This window comes from Rhamphochromis sp. 'chilingali' (genome assembly GCF_963969265.1).
Source record: "Rhamphochromis sp. 'chilingali' genome assembly, chromosome: 15".
In the NCBI taxonomy this organism is placed as follows: Eukaryota; Metazoa; Chordata; class Actinopteri; order Cichliformes; family Cichlidae; genus Rhamphochromis; species Rhamphochromis sp. 'chilingali'.
In genome coordinates, this window is record NC_137942.1 from 471,599 (window position 1) to 490,266 (window position 18,668).

At 44.1% G+C, this 18,668-nt stretch overlaps 2 protein-coding genes across 3 annotated transcripts in view; one reads left to right on the forward strand and one right to left on the reverse strand.

The window, feature by feature from the left end:
• Positions 1-590: 590 nt before the first annotated feature.
• LOC308412207 (cephalotoxin-like protein) lies at positions 591-5,574 on the reverse strand. The gene is made up of 2 exons (XM_080906380.1): positions 5,506-5,574; positions 591-2,507 (listed from the first exon to the last, which is right to left on the reverse strand). Exon 2 carries the CDS (start codon positions 2,503-2,505, stop codon positions 871-873), a length of 1,635 nt encoding a protein of 544 aa, XP_080762506.1. The 5' UTR covers positions 2,506-2,507; positions 5,506-5,574; the 3' UTR covers positions 591-870.
• Positions 5,575-6,334: 760 nt separating this feature from the next.
• samd14 (sterile alpha motif domain containing 14) overlaps positions 6,335-18,668 on the forward strand; it is a 30,234-nt gene continuing 17,900 nt past the window's right edge. For both annotated transcript variants that reach the window (XM_080906181.1, XM_080906182.1), the window contains exon 1: positions 6,335-6,575. The gene's annotated coding sequence lies outside the window, so the exon portion shown is untranslated. The remainder of the gene's footprint in view (positions 6,576-18,668) is intronic.

Here is an 18,668-nt window from a genome sequence, read left to right on the forward strand (position 1 = left end):
CTGAGCCACCGTGTTACCTGTACGTGTGTCGTTGCATGTTTCCTCCTCGGCATCCTCCTTACAGCTGATCGTAGACCTGCACAGCTTCTGTTTCACACTGACTGTTATCAGCTGCATGAAGAGGACATGATGTCTTTTATTTGACAGCATTAGTTTGAGATAAATTATTTGAATTTGAGGAGCAGGACTGCACCTCCTAACGTGTCCTCTGTCTATAGATGACATCGCCAGCCCTACAAGCTGTTCGTTTTCCTGCCTCACCCTCCCTCCCCCTTTTTCAGTTATTTCACTTGTCATTAGGACACGGAGGTCAGCCCGACCCCCCAGAGGCCTTCTTAAACTCCAGCTCAATTCATGTTCAAACCATCTGACTTTATCTACTAAAATGCTGTCAAACCGAAGATGAGAAAGTCAAAGTGAAAGATTTTCGCCGTTTTTTTGCAGCTTCCAGAATGACTTCACAACGTTACTCTGACCCGTGAAGCTTCAGCGGACGCAAACATGAAGGAGAAACGCACCAGTTCACAGTGGATCCCATCCCCAACCACAGCCATGGTTTCAGATATTTTAAGAATCAGACACAGTCCAGGTGTCTTTATTTGTGGTCACATAGTTAATTATTTTCATGGCAAGCACAAAGAAAACACAACGAATACATCGTTAAAGCATGACTGCCTTACACAGAAAGGACCTCAGCTGGTCCTGACTGTTTGTTGTCATGTTTGCAGTGGACTGCTGTGTCAGCGCATTTCATTCTTGAACAAAATCAGTTTTGCTTTATTCTACTGATGCTTTTTTCATGAGCTACAGAGTTTCCTGTGAACTTCACAGTAATGTGGTTTTTAATGAGTGCGCACCGATCCTCCAGATTTAGTTCAGCGGTGACGGCGGAGCTCTCTGCACAGTAAACCCTACATCTATGGGCGGCACAGTGGTGTTCATCTTGTGTTCACACCTGTCTCCCAGGTAACTGTCGGGGCAGTCGCACAGGTGTTGGTTGGAGTCCAGCAGCCTCTTGCACCGTCCCCCGTTCAGACACGTATCAGGATTGCAGACGGCAAGTGACCGGGAGTAATGGATGCAGATTTGGCTGTAGTGAGGTAAGTCATAGCGAACACTGTATTGAGGTGGAAGCCAATCATACCTCCAACATCTGAAGGACTTCATGGCTGCTGGGACTTCCACTAAGTCGTCCCACTTAAACTTGATGCTGTGCATCACCTTTAAAAACTGACCTACAGAAACTCCATCGACCTTGCGGTTGCAGTTTAAAATATTCTGTGCCATTTGATCGCAGTGTGTTTCTGGCAAAAGGTTATGGTAAAAGTAATATGGCTCCAGGTTACACGAGTCCAGCTCCTTTACCACTGCTGCTGCTTTAGTGTCCTGCTCTTCTTTCAGAGTGTAGCCCACAGCCACAGTCACACTGTCCACAGGGATCTTTGTCATATTGTGAAATGCATATGTCGTGTCTGTATCAGTGTCATATACCACCACCACCCAGCTGTACCAGTTGTACTTCTGGTCCAGAACCGTCTTCACCTGAACAGCGATGGCTTGCTTGTTATTAGCAGTGTGAGCTTTGGCGGTCTCTATCACATCGTTCTTCATGAACTGCTCATAGTTGGTCAGACAGAACTGTACAGCTGAAATCTGAGCTTCAGAGACTTTCTTGAACATCTGCGTGTGTTCAGCTTCTTTGGCTGCTGTGTTTAAACCCAGGAGTTTCCAGTAGAACTGGTTGACTAGCATCCCCTTCCACAGCAGGCTGCTTAAATACAAGTTGTATTTTCCGATCTGACTCGTGTCACATTTAAACTTTCTCTTCAGGAGTTCGTTGATGTTTCCGCTCAGAGACGTGCTGGTGACTGTCAGGTAATGGTAAAGGTTGGTCATACCGGTCTCAGCTCCCGTGTTCTCATAGTAGTTGGTGAATATTTGTGCCAGTCGCCATTTGTCCTCACCTCGCATCAGCTCGCCACTCTCTCGAAACTCGTTGAACTTCCTCCAGGCGTTGAGGATGCGGAGTTCATCTTGAGAGTAGACGCTGATGTAGCTGAACCACTCTACGTCTGTTGCCAGGTCAGAGATCTGGATGGAGAGTGAATCCATCTTCCTGTTTACTTCAGCGAAGCCTTCCTTCACTGCCTTCAGCACTGGGTCGTCCTGTGGGATGAAGACTAGGACCATGCTGATGACAGAGGAGACCACACCTCCGATGCCAGGTGCCAGGCTAGCAAAGTTTGAAAGGCTTTTGATTACACCTACCACTTTATCTGGGTTAATATTTTCCATCACGTCTTTAAACAGAGACAGAGAATCTTTGACAGCATTCAGAACTTGATCAGCTTGGTCTCTGCTGTCTTCAGGCAGGTCTCTGCGAGCCCTGTAAGGTGGTGAGAGGTCAGCTGTGACGGGGTCACGGGGCCGAGCAGAGGAGGTCGTCCAGTAGAGAAACAGCAGTGAAGCCAAGAGCATCGAGGAGGGCCACCAACGGGATGCCATGGCTGTAACACACAACATGAAAGTCATTTCTAAATGAACGTGCAGCTCTCAGGTTCACATCCATAAAGAATAACTGTGTGTAAATCCTGCAGCACCAAACACTTACAGGACAAACGAGACGAGAGCTGCGTGTCTTTGTTCGCTCTGAAAAAAGTCTCGTAGCTTCATCAGGAAGTTTAACTGCTTTTATGCTTTGATTTTGTATTTATTTGCCTTTCTATTAACTCCCAAATTCATTTACTTTGATCCATTTAGTTTCCTATTTGTTCCTGTGATTAATGCACGTGTTCGATTCTGTTGATCCAGGTATGAAGTCATTCAGTCGTTTGTGAATCCCGGTCAGCGTTGTTGTCCATTTGTTCATGACGACTGTGTTTAGTCTGTTCCTTCCCATCCCATACATGGCCACCTGGGTTGGCTAGCAGACTGTTTACTTAGCCTGATAGGGCGAAGGGCACTGTCTCAGCTGAACTCTGGACACGCACACACATACACTGATAAGCACGCACTCATCCCCCCTCACTTTCCAAACGCCTTCGATGCTTGTTTCCTGCGGGGGAACACGGTGGGTCTGTGTGCCGCGCTGGAATGGTAGCGCTGTGCAGGGCGGCTGCTGTGTTCGCTTCGGATTACTCCTCACCCCCCACCCAATCCTGTGGCTTGTCATGTCTTTCACAAAGTTGTGCTGTGGACATTTATGTGCTTTTTCTGCAGAGGAGTGTTTTTGTTTCCTGTTCTCATGCTGTCCTACCATGGAAGCACAGCATGAGTAGAGGTCTCTTTTTTTCCTCTTGTACTTTCCCATTGTAGTGTACATTTCAATGTTTTTCTGTAACGCTACCGATCTCCGACTGTATCCCCATGTGATGTCTGTGATGTGTGTGTAAGGTCGGGGGGGGGGTCCCATTTCACTGCAGGGCAACCTGCACGTGGCGAATAAAGCTTTGATTGTTTGATTATTTGAAACCGCATCAGACTGCCAAACACACACACACAAGTGCACACACACACACACACACACACACAAGTGCACACACACACAAGTGCACACACACGCACGCGCACACACACACACACACACACACAAGTGCACACACACATACAGGGCTCTAGAGTGCGACCAAATTTTTCAGTGGTGCGACTAAAAAAAAATATTTGGTTGCACCTGTGCGACCAACTGTTCGGGTAGCAAAAAAAACAAACAAAATCTGCAACCTTCCCTGTGGTCAACAACAGACACACATTTTGTCCCTATCGTGGACTAAACCAATCAGAGATAGTCTCTGATTGGCCGTGGTCCAGTTGAAAGTGCAGGTGGAAGTGGGAGGTGAGTAGCTTGAATAAAGAATATCAATTCATTAAATCCTGACTTTTAAATATAACTGTGTTTTGCCAGAAACGCCAGATTCTCAGATTAAAGCTCACAAAACCATTTCAACAACAACCAAACAGCAGATGAGAGCAGGTACACGGACTCCACACAAAGACGTAAACACAGACCGACGCATCAGAATCAGCTTTGTCTTTCTCGGCTTTCTCACCCGACGGTCCGTAGACGGACACGCTGTCGGAGCTCAGCGAATCCGATGTGTCCGGTCCGCGCTGTGATTACGTGTTTTTGCGCTGATTCTGAGCTGCAGGTTTTGTCTCTCCAACCAAAATTCACCGAGCTGAATTTTGCTGTTTTGCTTCCACAACTATTAAAATCACACTTCATGCACAGCTAGCTCTCTCTCCCTCTCTCTCTGTACTTCAAGAACAGTTCCCGTCTCCAATCTCTGTTTTCTGTATTATTCATTCGCTTATTACCCACCAGTCTACCGTTGTTTACAGCGCTGTGGCTGCTGTCTTTTTCTTTTTCACTTAAATGACCTCGGACAAGAAAGCCTGTTTTTTCTGTTGTTCAATACTGAAGAAATTTAAACTTTATATGCAGAACATTGTAGAATATTTTTAAGGTTATCTGCTATAAAAAGCCAGACCAGGAAAATCTCCTTCATGTTTTTCTGTGTTTTATTCTCAGTTACTTTCACACAAAGGCATCTGCTGTGATGTTCACAATTCTGAGGAAGTCAGTACTGATAAATGATCAGAATTATAATATTTCTGACTGTCTGAGTCTAAGTTGAATCGAATCGGGACTTTGAAAACCGGAATCGAATGGATTATAGAAATCAGTGATGATACCCAGCCCTAGTGAGCAGCCTAGGCACGACAGAAGTGGATGTAGCTGTAATAGGAAAAGAACTATAGCTAACTTTTCTGTTAAGTTAAGGCCTGATCCTTCTGAAATTCATAGCCAGTGCTCTGACACGGTGTCATCAATCTTTGAATGCTGAAAAAGCACAGTGTATCCAGAAAAACACATTATATTATATAAATTATTATAAAATTTGTGTGCGCCTAACTTTAAAAAGTTAGGCGTACCGGTACGCCCATGGCAAAAAGTTAGTCTAGAGCCCTGACATACACGCACGCACACACACACACAAGTGCACACACACACGAACGCACACACACACACACACACGCACGCACACACAAGTGCACACACACATACACGCACACACACACACGAACGCACACACACACACACGAACACACACACACACACACACACTTAATCATCCAGGTAAGGAAATCCTCAAAAGTTGATTCTGTTCTTCTGGACGGAGAAACATTTCATCATGTGACTTCTTCAGTCTCAGCTGACTGCAGGTTTCCAACCTTATAAACATCTGCACAATGACTTAAACTAGCACCACTGGTGATTGATCATTGATCAACAGTCTTTGATCATTGGTGATGACAAGTTACACACACACACACACACACACGCACACACACACACACACACACACAAGTGCACACACACACAGTTGTTAGCCTCGTTAAGCTTCATCAGTTCTTGTCTTTAACGCTTTAAATCCAGATGTAAAAACCCTTTAAATGATGTGTTGTCATAGGTTAGCGTACGTGCAATAGAGTGAGAAAGCAGACCTGCAGAGAGGTCCGGCTGATCCTGTTCGCTCCGCAGGTCTTAGTGGTTCAGTCGTGAGGTTGCTGCAGTCTTGGAGAAAGAAAGTTCTGAGCTTGACTGTGCAGAATCAGCTGTTTTTATGGGCTGCTAACAGGCCACACCTTCCTTTCAGTCACATGACTTTTTGTGTGGGGCAGCTGGAGACTGTTATGGATAAATCATAGTGATGCAGGAAATCGAACTTAAAGTCTTGACTGCTTCATGTTCACTGGTTCTAAACACCAACCACAGCAGCGGAGTCCAGTTACTTTGAAATGCTTATAATTTGAGTACTTTGTATGAGAGCCACTGCGTGTCAACCACAGTTATTTTTACAATGATGTTTAGGGTTTAGGAGAGACTGTCCAAATACACGAACTGGATGTTAAATAAAAGATTGAGGCCTAAAGAAGGAAGGTCTGTGTGAAACTGCAGGCGATCACACTGAAGTGACCCTTCAGACCTGAACCTGGAACTCTCCCCCAAGGGCGTAGATTTGGCATGGACAGAAGGGATGTGTCCCCACCAATGTCCAGCGATTATTGAATTGTTCCCACCAATAATTTGATCTCTCCGAGTAAAGAAAATCAAACCCTATAGAAAGAAAAAAACGATCAGTCAACGTCTCATTCACCCAGCGGTGCACAAAGAGTTAAATTACGTCCTCTACTGGAGTCCTACGCAGGCACGTGCAGAGGGGGGGGCTAGAGGGGCTTGAGCACCCGCCCCTTTCCTGATGGGTGCCCAAAGTGCCCTTTTGCTGAGGCAACTTTTTAAAAAAAATTATTTTTTTTTATATGTGTGTGCGTGCGGAGTCCTGTCTGTGCCCCTCAACAATAATATTTAACTATTAATCACAGTTTTGCTAAATAAAAGGATCTGGCTTGCATCAGTCACATGATCACATTTAACCAATGGTCGCCCTTGACGGCAGAACGCGCTGGTTACGAGCCGGGAACGAGCTCACAAAGAGCACGCGCATTTTTAGCGGTCCGGAGCTGTAGGAGAAACACAAGTTAACTCAGAGACACAGACTGATGCGACAAAACCAGTAAGTAGGTGTACAGCGTACACTGTAGTGTGTAGCACACAGGAGTATTAGCTTATTACGTACACGTTGGACTGACGAACTGAAACAAACGAGCGTGCTGTGTGTGCAACAGCGTGACACACATTACCTGTCCTTTTATTAACTGCACAGGTAGTGCTGGTCATAGCTGCTGGCTACCTGTGTAAGGCTGTCATGGGTCTGTAGCTCTGTCACCGTTTTAGGGAACATATTTCGTTTTAAAGTAAGTTTCCTGCCTTTCTGGAGGGAATATATTTCACTAAAAAATGATCTAATATGCATGTCCACATAATAATTATTATAATTATAATATATTAAAAAACACACGCTGTATTTTAAAGAACATACATTAAGAAGCAGATTATATTAGATTTATATTTTAAATAAGACAAAAGTTGGATTTTACAGCAGTAAAATGATTGTATCTCTACAGTTTAAAGATGTAATAAGCTTTGCCCTGCACAGAGTGGATAGTGAAACAAATGGAATCATCATAAATACATTATTTCATATTTATTACTTCCCCCTCCTCATTGCTTTATTATTGTAGCTCTGAATAATAATGTAAGGATTCTGGATCAGCACAGTGATGCCCATAGTATATTCAGTATTCTGAAGAAGGTCTAAAGTGTCACTGTGTGTGCATGTGTGTGTTTTATGTATATGGATTATTTTAAATTATTACTCATGATATAACATTGTGCAGACATGGCTGGTAAGGACATGAGGAGGAAACAGCAGGAGCTGTGTGAGGCTACTAAAGGCAGGGCTATAACATTTTTCTGTCATCATTTAGATTAAGTGCAAGAGTTGTTAGGTGTGGATAATTAGATTATAGTTTATTGCCATAGCAAGTTGTGCCTTGTTCTCAGACACCAAGTGGAGAGTGATATATGAAATGATGGGATGGAAGGAAGAAGAGAAGCAAAGAGTGATTCACAGGCAGAGCCTAAATTATTTCTCACAGTTTTTTGTGTCCTTATGGTTCCAAGCGCTGTCACCAATCTTTGCATTTTGTTATTATCTCATGACACTTGTTTAATCAGCTACCATCTCTCCTGTGGACTTTTTACTGTCTACAGTCTCAGATCAACACAGCCCTGCCCTTCCCATATTAGATTCTTGATGAATGTGTGTTGTTGTTATTCAGCCTGGTTCAATGTGCCCCTTTTTAACTTTGAGCACCCGCCCCTTTAAACCTCTCTGCACGGCCCTGGTCCTACGTCATGTGACAAAAATGGCCAATGTGATTGGCTCAGCCTCTCAGGGAGCTCTGTTTAGTTTTAGCAGCAGCAAGCCTGGGCTGTGAGGACCTGCAAGAAGGAGAGGAGGATGGCAGCAAAAAGGAAGAACCTGGATATAAGAAAGTATTTTTCAAAGACACCTGTAAGTCGCTTAAAGTCAAGTTCACTCATAAAATGTGTCCGTCATAATAACGTTACAGGCTATGCTAGGCTTTGGCCCACATCAGTCTGAAACTGTATGTAACCATGAATAACGTGTTTTGGAAACTAACTGCACAACAGGCAGCACTATTAGTTCTCTCAGTCTCAGAGCAGCGTTTCTCATTTTGATTGAAACTGTCAGAGAAAACGGCAGCCTCGAGCAGCCCGGATATTAGTTTACAGAGGCTGTTAGAATTATATGTCTAACCTTAAATGTTGGTGACACAAGAATTTCATCCTAATGGCACTGACATATTCATAGTAGAGATGGGACGATGCCACTTCTTTATGTCCGATACCGATATTATAAATTTGGATGTCGGCCGATACCGATATGAATCCGATATAGTGTATTTTTTAATGAATAAAACTGCTTTTTTAATATCTTGCTACTTATTATATAAGTTCATACTCAGGTTTAAAACAAACAAACAAACAAACACTAAAGCTATTCTGTTATACCTGCATGTATGCAAAAAATACACTGCACCCAAAATAATCAAATCAAAATCAAAATCAAATCAAATCAAATCACTTTTATTGTCACATCACATGTGCAGGTACATTGGTACAGCACATGTGAGTGAAATTCTTGTGTGCGAGCTTCACAAGCAACAGAGTTGTGCAAAATACAATAATGTAAACAAGCAAAATACAAGAATGGCTACATCTGAAACTAATAAATATATGTACAATATATAATAGTATATGCATTTCTGGATGTGTATACTAAATATTTTTCTACACTGAACAAAAATATAAACGCAACACTTTTGTTTTTGCTCCCATTCCCCATGGGATGGACGTAGAGACCTAAAATTCATTCCAGATACACAATATAACCATCCCTCCCAAACAGTGGTCACAAATCAGTCCAAATGTGTGGTAGTGGGCACATCTGCTATATTGAGATAATCCATCCCACCTCACAGGTGTGCCACATCAGGATGCTGATCTGACATCATGAGTAGTGCACAGGTGTACCTCAGACTGCCCACAACAAAAGGCCACCCTGGAATGTGCAGTTTTGTCTCACAGCAAAATGCCACAGATGCCACAAGCAATGAGGGAGCGTGCAATTGGCATGCTGACAGCAGGAATGTCAACCAGATCTGTCGCCCGTGCATTGAATGTTCATTTCTCAACCATAAGCCGTCTCCACAGGCGTTTCAGAGAATATGGCAGCACATCCAACCGGCCTCACAACCGCAGACCTCGTGTAACCACACCAGCCCAGGACCTCCACATCCAGCAGGTTCACCTCCAAGATCGTCTGAGACCAGCCACCCAGACAGCTGCTGGAACAATTGGTTTGCACAACCAAACAATTTCTGCACAAACTGTCAGAAACCGTCTCAGGGACGCTCAACTGCATGCCCGTCGTCCTCATCGGGGTCTTGACCTGACTCCAGCTCGTCGCCGTAACAGACTTGTGTGGGCAAATGCTCACATTCGATGGCGTCTGGCACGTTGGAGAGGTGTGCGCTTCACGGATGAATCATGGTTCACATTGTTCAGGGCAGATGGCAGCTGAGAATGTCCCAGTTCTTGCATGGCCAGCATACTCACCGGACATGTCACCCATTGAGCATGTTCGGGATGTGCTTGACCGGCGTATACGACAGCGTGTACCAGTTCCCACGAATATCCAACAACCTCGCACAGCCATTGAAGTGGAGTGGACCAACATTCCACAGGCCACAATTGACAATCTGATAGACTCCATGCGACGATGTGTTGCACTGCATGAGGCAAATGGTGGTCACACCAGATACTGACCGGTTCTGGGTCCCCAGACCCCCAATAGCGCAAAAAACTGCACATTCCAGGGTGGCCTTTTGTTGTGGGCAGTCTGAGGTACACCTGTGCACTACTCATGATGTCAGATCAGCATCCTGATGTGGCACACCTGTGAGGTGGGATGGATTATCTCAATATAGCAGATGTGCCCACTACCACACATTTGGACTGATTTGTGACCACTGTTTGGGAGGGATGGTTATATTGTGTATCTGGAATGAATTTTAGGTCTCTACGTCCATCCCATGGGGAATGGGAGCAGTAACAAAGGTGTTGCGTTTATATTTTTGTTCAGTGTACGTGTGTGTGTGTGTGTGTGTGTGTGTGTGTGTGTGTGTGTGTGTGTGTGTGTGTGTGTGTGTGTGTGTGTGTGTACACATATTTTACAAATTAAATAGAGTAAACAATGAATAGAATATATAAAATAAATAAAATAAAATATACAGAGTGAGACATGTGCAAAACAGTGGCATTACTGTACAGTATGGAGTGCATAATGTTGAAGTTCCAGTAGTGAAGCTGAGGTGTCTATGACGTGTTCAGCAGTCTGATGGCCTGGTGGAAGAAGCTGTCTCTCAGTCTGCTGGTACGGGACCGGATGCTGCAGAACCTCCTTCCTGATGGAAGCAGTCTGAACAGTTTATGCTGGGGTGACTGGAGTCCTTGATGATCCTCCCCGCTTTCCTCAGGCACCGCTTCCTGTAGATGTCTTGGAGGGAGGGAAGCTCACCTCCAATTATCCGTTCAGAGCACCGCACTACTCGCTGGAGAGCTTTGCAGTTGTAGGCGGTGCTGTTGCCATACCAGGTGGTGATGCATCCAGTGAGGATGCTCTCAATGGCACAGTGATAGAAGGTCCTGAGGATGCGGGGGCTCATGCCGAATCTTTTCAGTCTCCTGAGAAAGAAGAGGCGCTGCTGCGCCTTCTTCACTGTTTTGTTTGTGTGTACTGACCACGTAAGATCCTCAGCCAGATGTACACCAAGGAACCGGAAGCTGCTCACTCTCTCCACAGCAGCGCCGTTGATGGTGATGGGGGTGTGTACTTCTCTGCACCTCCGGAAGTCCACTATCAACTCCTTTGTCTTTGCGACGTTGAGGGTGAGATGGTTGTCTTGACACCAGTGGGTCAGGGCGCTGACCTCCTCCCTGTAAGCCGTCTCATCACCGTTGGTGATAAGACCCACCACTGTAGTGTCGTCCGCAAACTTCACAATGATGTTGGAGCTGTTAGTGGCTGTGCAGTCGTAGGTGTAGAGTGAGTACAGGAGAGGGCTCAGTACACACCCCTGTGGAGCACCAGTGTTCAGTGTGATGGGGGATGAGGTGATGCTGCCCAGTCTGACCACCTGGCGTCTGTCAGACAGGAAGCTAAGGATCCAGCTGCAGAGGGAGCTGCTCAGTCCTAGATCCTGCAGTTTCCTGTCCAGCTTCGAGGGAACGATGGTATTGAATGCTGAGCTGTAATCTACAAACAGCATTCTCACATACGTGTCTCTCTTCTCCAGGTGTGACAGGGCAGTGTGTAGTGTCAGGGCTATGGCATCATCAGTGGACCTGTTGTGGCGGTATGCAAACTGTAGAGGGTCCAGTGAGTCGGGTAGTGCAGAGCAGATGAAGTCCCTGACCAGCTTCTCGAAGCATTTGCTTACGATGGGGGTCAGGGCTACAGGTCGCCAGTCGTTCAATGAGGAGATGGTGGAGGATTTGGGTACAGGGACGATGGTGGCCATTTTGAAGCAGGCTGGGACTACAGACAGAGAGAGGGAAAGGTTGAAGATGTGCGTGAACACTCCAGCCAGCTGAGCCGCGCATGACTTGAGGACGCGGCCAGGAATCCCGTCCGGACCAGTAGCTTTGCGTGCGTTCACCTTCCTGAAGCACTTCCGCACATCCTCCTCAGACACAGTGTGCGCACTGACATCATCCGCGGTGCGCACACTGTCCGGTCTCATGGTGTTCGCTGTGTCGAATCTAGCGTAGAATACGTTTAGATCCTCACACAGAGAGGCCGTGGTCTGCGGTGTGCTGGTTTTCCCTCTAAAGTCTGTGATCGTGTTTAGTCCCTGCCACATACTCCGAGGGTTGTCAAACTGTTGCTCCACCCTGTCCCTGTACTCACGTTTGGCTGCTTTGATCGTCTTCCGGAGTTGGTAATGTGCGTGTTTGTAGTCCGATGTGTTCGCGGAGGCAAAAGCGGTGCTCCGTGCCGCGCGAACATCTCCGTTAATCCAGGGTTTTTGATTTGGGAAGGATTTAACTGTTCTGGATGGGACGACATCTTCCACGCATTTCCTGATAAATCCACAGACTGAGTCTGTGTATTCATCAATGTCCCTAGCAGCCACGTGAAACATTTCCCAGTCCGCGTGATCAAAACAGTCCCGCAGCGCAGACTCCGATTGGTCCGTCCAACAGTGCACCGCCCTCCGGGTTGGAGCTTCCTGTTTCAGCTTCTGCCTGTAGGCGGGCAGGAGCAGGATGGAGCGGTGATCTGATTGGCCGAATGGGGCGCGGGGGAGGGCTTTGTACGCATCCCGGATATTTTATAGTTCAGCAAAACTGATCAATCTAATAAACTTAAACCTGCTCCACCCTCCCTATTCTGGTATTTTAAAGAGTACTTAGTAGAAATATTAAGCAACCTAACTAATAGGCCTCTAAAACTCCCAGCAAAAAAAAAAAAAAAAAAAAAAATAGGGAACCACCCCCCACCTCATGATGCTCAATCAACATAATCTACTTTAATTCAATGCAAGTGTAAAACAAATGCACAGAAATAAATTATTTTACAAGAATAATTAAATAGATTCAACATCTTTCTTCAGCAGAACTGCAGACTACACAGATGGTACCTTCCCAAAGGAAAAAGTAGTATAGCTTACTAGGGTATATTAGACTTAACAGTTACTATATACAGTAATGGACTTCTATACATTTTACATCAGATTAAAACTTTGGTTGTAAGATTCAGATAATTATTTATTAAAAGCTCGACATTTTAAATGAGAACAAGAAAGAAAAGTGTGTCTTTGTGCCCCCTTTTCCCTGTTCATGCCCTATCGGCCCCCCTGGCTAAACTTTGCTAGACCCGCCCCTGCACAGTTACAGCCGTCAGCTACATAGAAAAAGATCCTGGTGTAAAAAGTAATAATAAATAAATTCTAACAACAGCTTATCAAGCTTAAACGTGCTGCTGTTGTTCACCCGCTGGTTTCCTCTTTCTGGTGCAAAGTGGGCCAAAAACAAACAAGAGAGACGGACTCGCGACAGAAAAGCCGATCAGCTGATCATTGATCAGTTTCATGATTGAAGTAGCAGCCGGAGAGAGAAAGAGGCAGTTGCTCCATATATCGGTTGTTAAGCTTAACGCTGGAATGCTTTACAAACATTCAGAGATGAACTTACACACTTGCTTCACTTCTCTCTGGGATCACTTCCTCAGAGATGAAATGCCGGATTGGTAGCGAAGCTACAAATACACACAGCCGCTCTATCACGTGACCATACTGCTGCCACATGCTACGGTTATGAGCCGAGTTACGCCGTGTCGCAAGTTTTGTGAGGTGCTTTTTTGATATTTAATGGATCGATTACATTTTTTATTTCTCTCCGATATCTGATCCAGTAATTTACGTCAGTATCGGACCGATACTGACATGTAATATCGGATCCATCATAGGGTTAATTTTTGAGACAAAATATCATGAGGCAGTCCTGATTTTGCAAATATTCCACCTTGTAGTGCAGTCTGCACAAATTGTTTTAAAAATGCACTCACCCTATAAACATTACTGACGAGTCAAGATCTGCACAAAGTGACAGAAACACTGAAGCAGCTCCACATTTTATTCTTATTGTCATGTATGTCCTATTTGTCAGGTGACAGAAGAACCAACACAGAGCTCAGAGAGTAATGGTGACACAAGATCACAGGTGAAATTGGATGATGACTTGTATTTGAAGCTGTATTTGAAGCTGTATTTGCTTCAAATACAGCTTCTTTCAAGATTAGGCTTCAAACTTTCCTTTTTGCTAAAGCATATAGTTAGGGCTGGACCAGGTGACCCTGAATCCTCCCTTAGTTATGCTGCAATAGACGTAGGCTGCCGGGGATTCCCATGATGCACTGGGTGTTTCTTCTTCACTCACTATGTGTTAACAGACCTCTCTGCACTGAATCATATCTGTTATTAACCTCTGTCTCTCTTCCACAGCATGTCTTTATCCTGTCTTACTTCTCTCACCCCAACCAATCACAGCAGATGGCCCCGCCCCTCCCTGAGCCTGGTTCTGCTGGAGGTTTCTTCCTGTTCAAAGGGAGTTTTTCCTTCCCACTGTCGCCAAAATGCTGCTCATAGGGGGTCATATGATTGTTGGGTTTTCTCTGTATCTATGAAGCGCCTTGAGGCGACTTTTGTTGTGATTTGGCGCTATATAAATAAAATTGAATTGAATTGAATTGAATTCAAATTACTTTATTTGAAGCACATGTGTGACTGCATGTATGTGGGATGTCTCACTGTCATTTATCAGGTGACAGAGGCTGTATCCCAATTCAGGGTCTGCAGCCGTAAAGGCTGCATTTTAAGGCTGATTACATCACAGCGATGCGACTAAGGCTAAAAGTAAGTACTGAATATTATGTCACTCTGTGCAAATGTTTAATAACGAAGAACATTAAAACATTACTGTTGGCCACATGTCGGCAAAGTTATTTGCCATTAGCGATGTTTGTACTTTCAGCGTTTACTTGGTTTTAAAGCCTTTAAAATATAATAATACAATAGCTGACCTTAATCTTACAGAGAATCTGATGATTTTGTGGATAATTAAAGTCAGTCATATATCCACAAACACAACAAGCTGAAAGTCAGTGATGCTGCTCGGTTTGCAGTCCTGAATATCGCGGCACAAGCAGGATTCACTGCACTGTTAATGTGAGCTGTGTTATATTGCTGCCTCTGTTCGGTGGTGTCGAGCCAAACGGACTTTAACGTGTGTTTGAACGAGCTGACGGTTCACTCGTTAAGCTGAAAGAAAGATGCTTTAATCACAGCAGTCAAGTTGCTAAACTAATTACAGGTTTAAAACAATCAAAAGCACTCGATGTATATGGTATTAACAAAAACTTCCTAAAGGAACATATGGATTTGCTTGTACGTCCAACAGCTCATGTTTTGAATATGTTTTTCAAACACTCCATTGTTCCAACAGATTGTAAAATTGCTGCAGTTACACCAATTTTCAAAGCAGGTGTGAAGACTGACATGGCTAATTATCGCCCCATAAGCATACTCCCGGTCGTATCTAAAATAGCTGAGAAGTGGGTGGTTAAACTCCTCACTGCTCACCTAGAAAACACCCAACCCTCATTATATCCATTGCAGTTTGGCTTTCGGGCACATCACTCCACAGATACTGCCCTGTGTATGTTAGTGGAGAACTTGAAGAGCCTGCTGGACAAGAGTCCCTGTATTGGAGCTGTATTTTTAGATCTGAAGAAGGCTTTCGACTCTGTAAACCATCAGATATTGTTGTCCAGATGGACTCAGTTTAATATCTCCAGTCAGGCTCTTCAGTGGTTTGCCTCATATCTCTCACACAGGAAACAGTATGTGGTGTTGGGTGGGGTTAAATCTCCATATTTAGACTGTGATACAGGGGTTCCTCAAGGATCTGTTCATGGGCCCTTATTGTTCTCTCTTTTTATCAATAACTTACCTGAAGTCTGTCCAAATATATTTGCTCAAATGTATGCGGATGATGCAGTCATATATACGCAAGTGTCCAGCAGGTGGTATAAGATCTTACAGCTGCTTTAGCATTAATGCATAGCTGGCTGGAGGACTCATGCCCCAAAGGCCTGACAGCAGCAGGGGGATCGTCTGCCTCTTTAGCAGCAACCATGACATTCACGGCTGCACTCATTGTTTTAACACACAGAGCAAATAAACGAGCATGCTACACACCGACTACACAAGTGTCTGATAGAGCAGTCAGTGCAGAAGCATGACAGTGACCAAGGAAAGGAACAAGGACCCAGAGAGCTCTCTGATGGCTGTGGACTGAAACACTGTGGTTGCACTCGTACTGTGACATGTGAGTGTGGTACATTTACAAGCCGGTTCAGTTTCTATACGCATCAGTCATCAGATTTAAAGTTGTGCTGAGTTTGCAAAGCAAATATGCGACACAGACAATGCAGAGCTTCTTCCTGTTATGTTAGTAATGGTGGTAGCAGCACTTCGTATATATACAGACACTGAGGGGCATTAAACACTCCACATGAGCCAGTGTTAGTGTTTTTGTACATCAAAAGTGTCACGGCTGCAGCGACAGACGTGTGGAATTTCAATAAGGACACTTCTGTGATGTCAGTGAGCTTTACTGACGGAGGCTGACGAACAAACAATAGACGGTGATGGCACGAACAAAACTAAGCAAACTTAAACTGGGAAAAAGAGCCGACCTTAAAACTAGAAACATGAGGGAACAGAGAACTGAGGAAACATGACAAGTAGGGAGAACCGTACGGAGAACACACAGACGGACCAGCAACGAGAAAGCACACTCTATAAATACACAGCAGGAAACGAGGGAACAACACACACAGCTGAACCAAATGAGTATGACGAGACACCAACTACATGCACTGACATAAGACATGGCCCTTCAGAATAAAACAGGAAACATGATGTGGGTGTGGAGGAGAGGCACACTAGGGAGAGCACAGACATGACACGCTGAAGAAACATATCACAATAAAACATGAAGGAAACCACGACACAAGAAGTCACACCACAATATAAAACTGAGACACACAGGGAGACACGAAGGCAGAGACACAGAGGGTGGAGACACAGAGGGTGGAGACACAGAGGCAGAGACGCAGAGGGCGGAGACACAAAGGCAGAGACGCAGAGGGCGGGCAAAAATACTAAATAATCAAGGACCTAAACAGGGAATATAACTAAAGACTTAACCCAAAATACAGAAATATCAGAAGGAAACACAAAGTGCTGGAGGACCCAGAACCATGACAAAAATAATTAAAATAAATACAACAAAATAATGAAGAGTAATGAAACGGGGTTAGTTGTTGATTTTCTGTGAAATGTGAAGCAGTAAAAAGTCTAATAGGTTCCAAGACACACCTGAAGCTGAGGTGTGCCCGTGTCTGTTGGGAGGCAGGTGGGCTATCAGGTTGTCCTGCTGATGGATCTGATGACGAGCTGTTGGTTGATGAGTCTGAGATGAAGTCTCTGATCTCTATAAGGTAAACTGATGATGATGAGTGAGGGACGAGGAAGGACCGGTCACCTCGCTGGGGTGACCGGGGTGAAAAAAGAAAAGTTCCAATACATACATTTATGAAAATACAGTGATGATGTGTGAGAGTCTGAGACTGAAGGACAAACCAGTGCAGGAGTTCTTCTGCTTCACCTGTGAGGTGAAATGTAGCCACGCAGCATCATCACCACACAGGCTGGAGTGGGATGAAAAACCGGCCCGCGCATTCTGACTAGAGACCCGCCCACCAGGTATTATAGGAAAAGCCATAAAGCCTTTGAATGAAAACTATTTCTATTGTGACAGATGATACTATTATAATCTTATTATTATGTGACTACGATGACATGATGGCATACTGACAATGTTCAAATTCTTGAGAAATTCAGCACTTTTTAAAAAAAATCTCTTTACTTGGGTTTTTTGATACAAAACAACACAATAAGCAGTCTGAGACATGTAAAAGGAAAACTAACACAGTATGGTAAATAACTGGTCTATCACCCATTCACCCATTTGACCTGAGAAACCCAACCTGCCATTGGAGTGGGGCTGCTGCTCTCGCTATAGTTTCCCTCAGATCATCAGGTAAGTAATCCACTAGAGGGCGCTATATATCCAGAAAGATGTTGTCATTACCATTCAGGTTTGCACTCAGTCTTTCCATTGGTAAAGATTTCTTTGTACCACTGAGTTATTGTTGGTGGTTTTTTATTGATCCAATTGAAAAAAATACATTTTCTTGCCAAGAAAAATAATTTACATAGTAGTTTATATTTGTTTTTATCTGGAAATTTGTTCAGAGTTGGCAGCCCCAATAAATACTGAGCTGGATCTTTTTGTATTCTGCTTTTAAATATATCCTTTAATTCTTCTGTTACACAGAGCCAGAATGCAAGGAGGTCCCCGCAGATTTACATTTAGTACATTGTGCTGACCTACTCGGATCAGTTTTATTCAGAAAAGGTCTAAACTGTCTGTGTAAAATTTTATATTGTGTTTCTTTAAATCTTTTAGTAAGAAATAAAGAATGCTGAGATTGTATGCGCTCACTGCAGGCATGATCATCACAGTGACACTGGAGGCCTCCCTCCCAACAAGTTTCCTAATATCATGTTTGTTATGGCCTTGTAGTGTATTGTAAAACTGTCTTATGGTACTTTTATCTGCGTTTAAGTGTAAAAAGAAATTTGCCATGGGTCCTAGTTGCTTTGTACTGTGCAAAGTATCAAAACTTGAAGTAATTAAGTGACGGGTCTGTAAAAATGCATAAAAATCCATTTGTTGTATTCCTTATTTCTTTTGGACCTGCTCAAAAGACATACAAACATTCCTATTAAACCAATCAACAACCACACGTATTCCTGCACCAAGCCATCTCTGAAATACTGCACTTTTCATTGTGCGGATGCTTCTGATTGGAGCCTGAACTCTTTTGTAGTGTCATACAGTTAGGACTTTATCACCTGAGCTCATATCTGCTCTAAGGTGTGTTTTTGTATTTTTATCATTTTAATCAGAAAATGTATTTTTCATA

What these genes read in the sequence shown, in the direction of transcription:
- LOC308412207 (XM_080906380.1), bottom strand. Translation starts at nt 2,505, where the DNA reads ATGGCATCCCGTTGGTGGCCCTCCTCGATGCTCTTGGCTTCACTGCTG.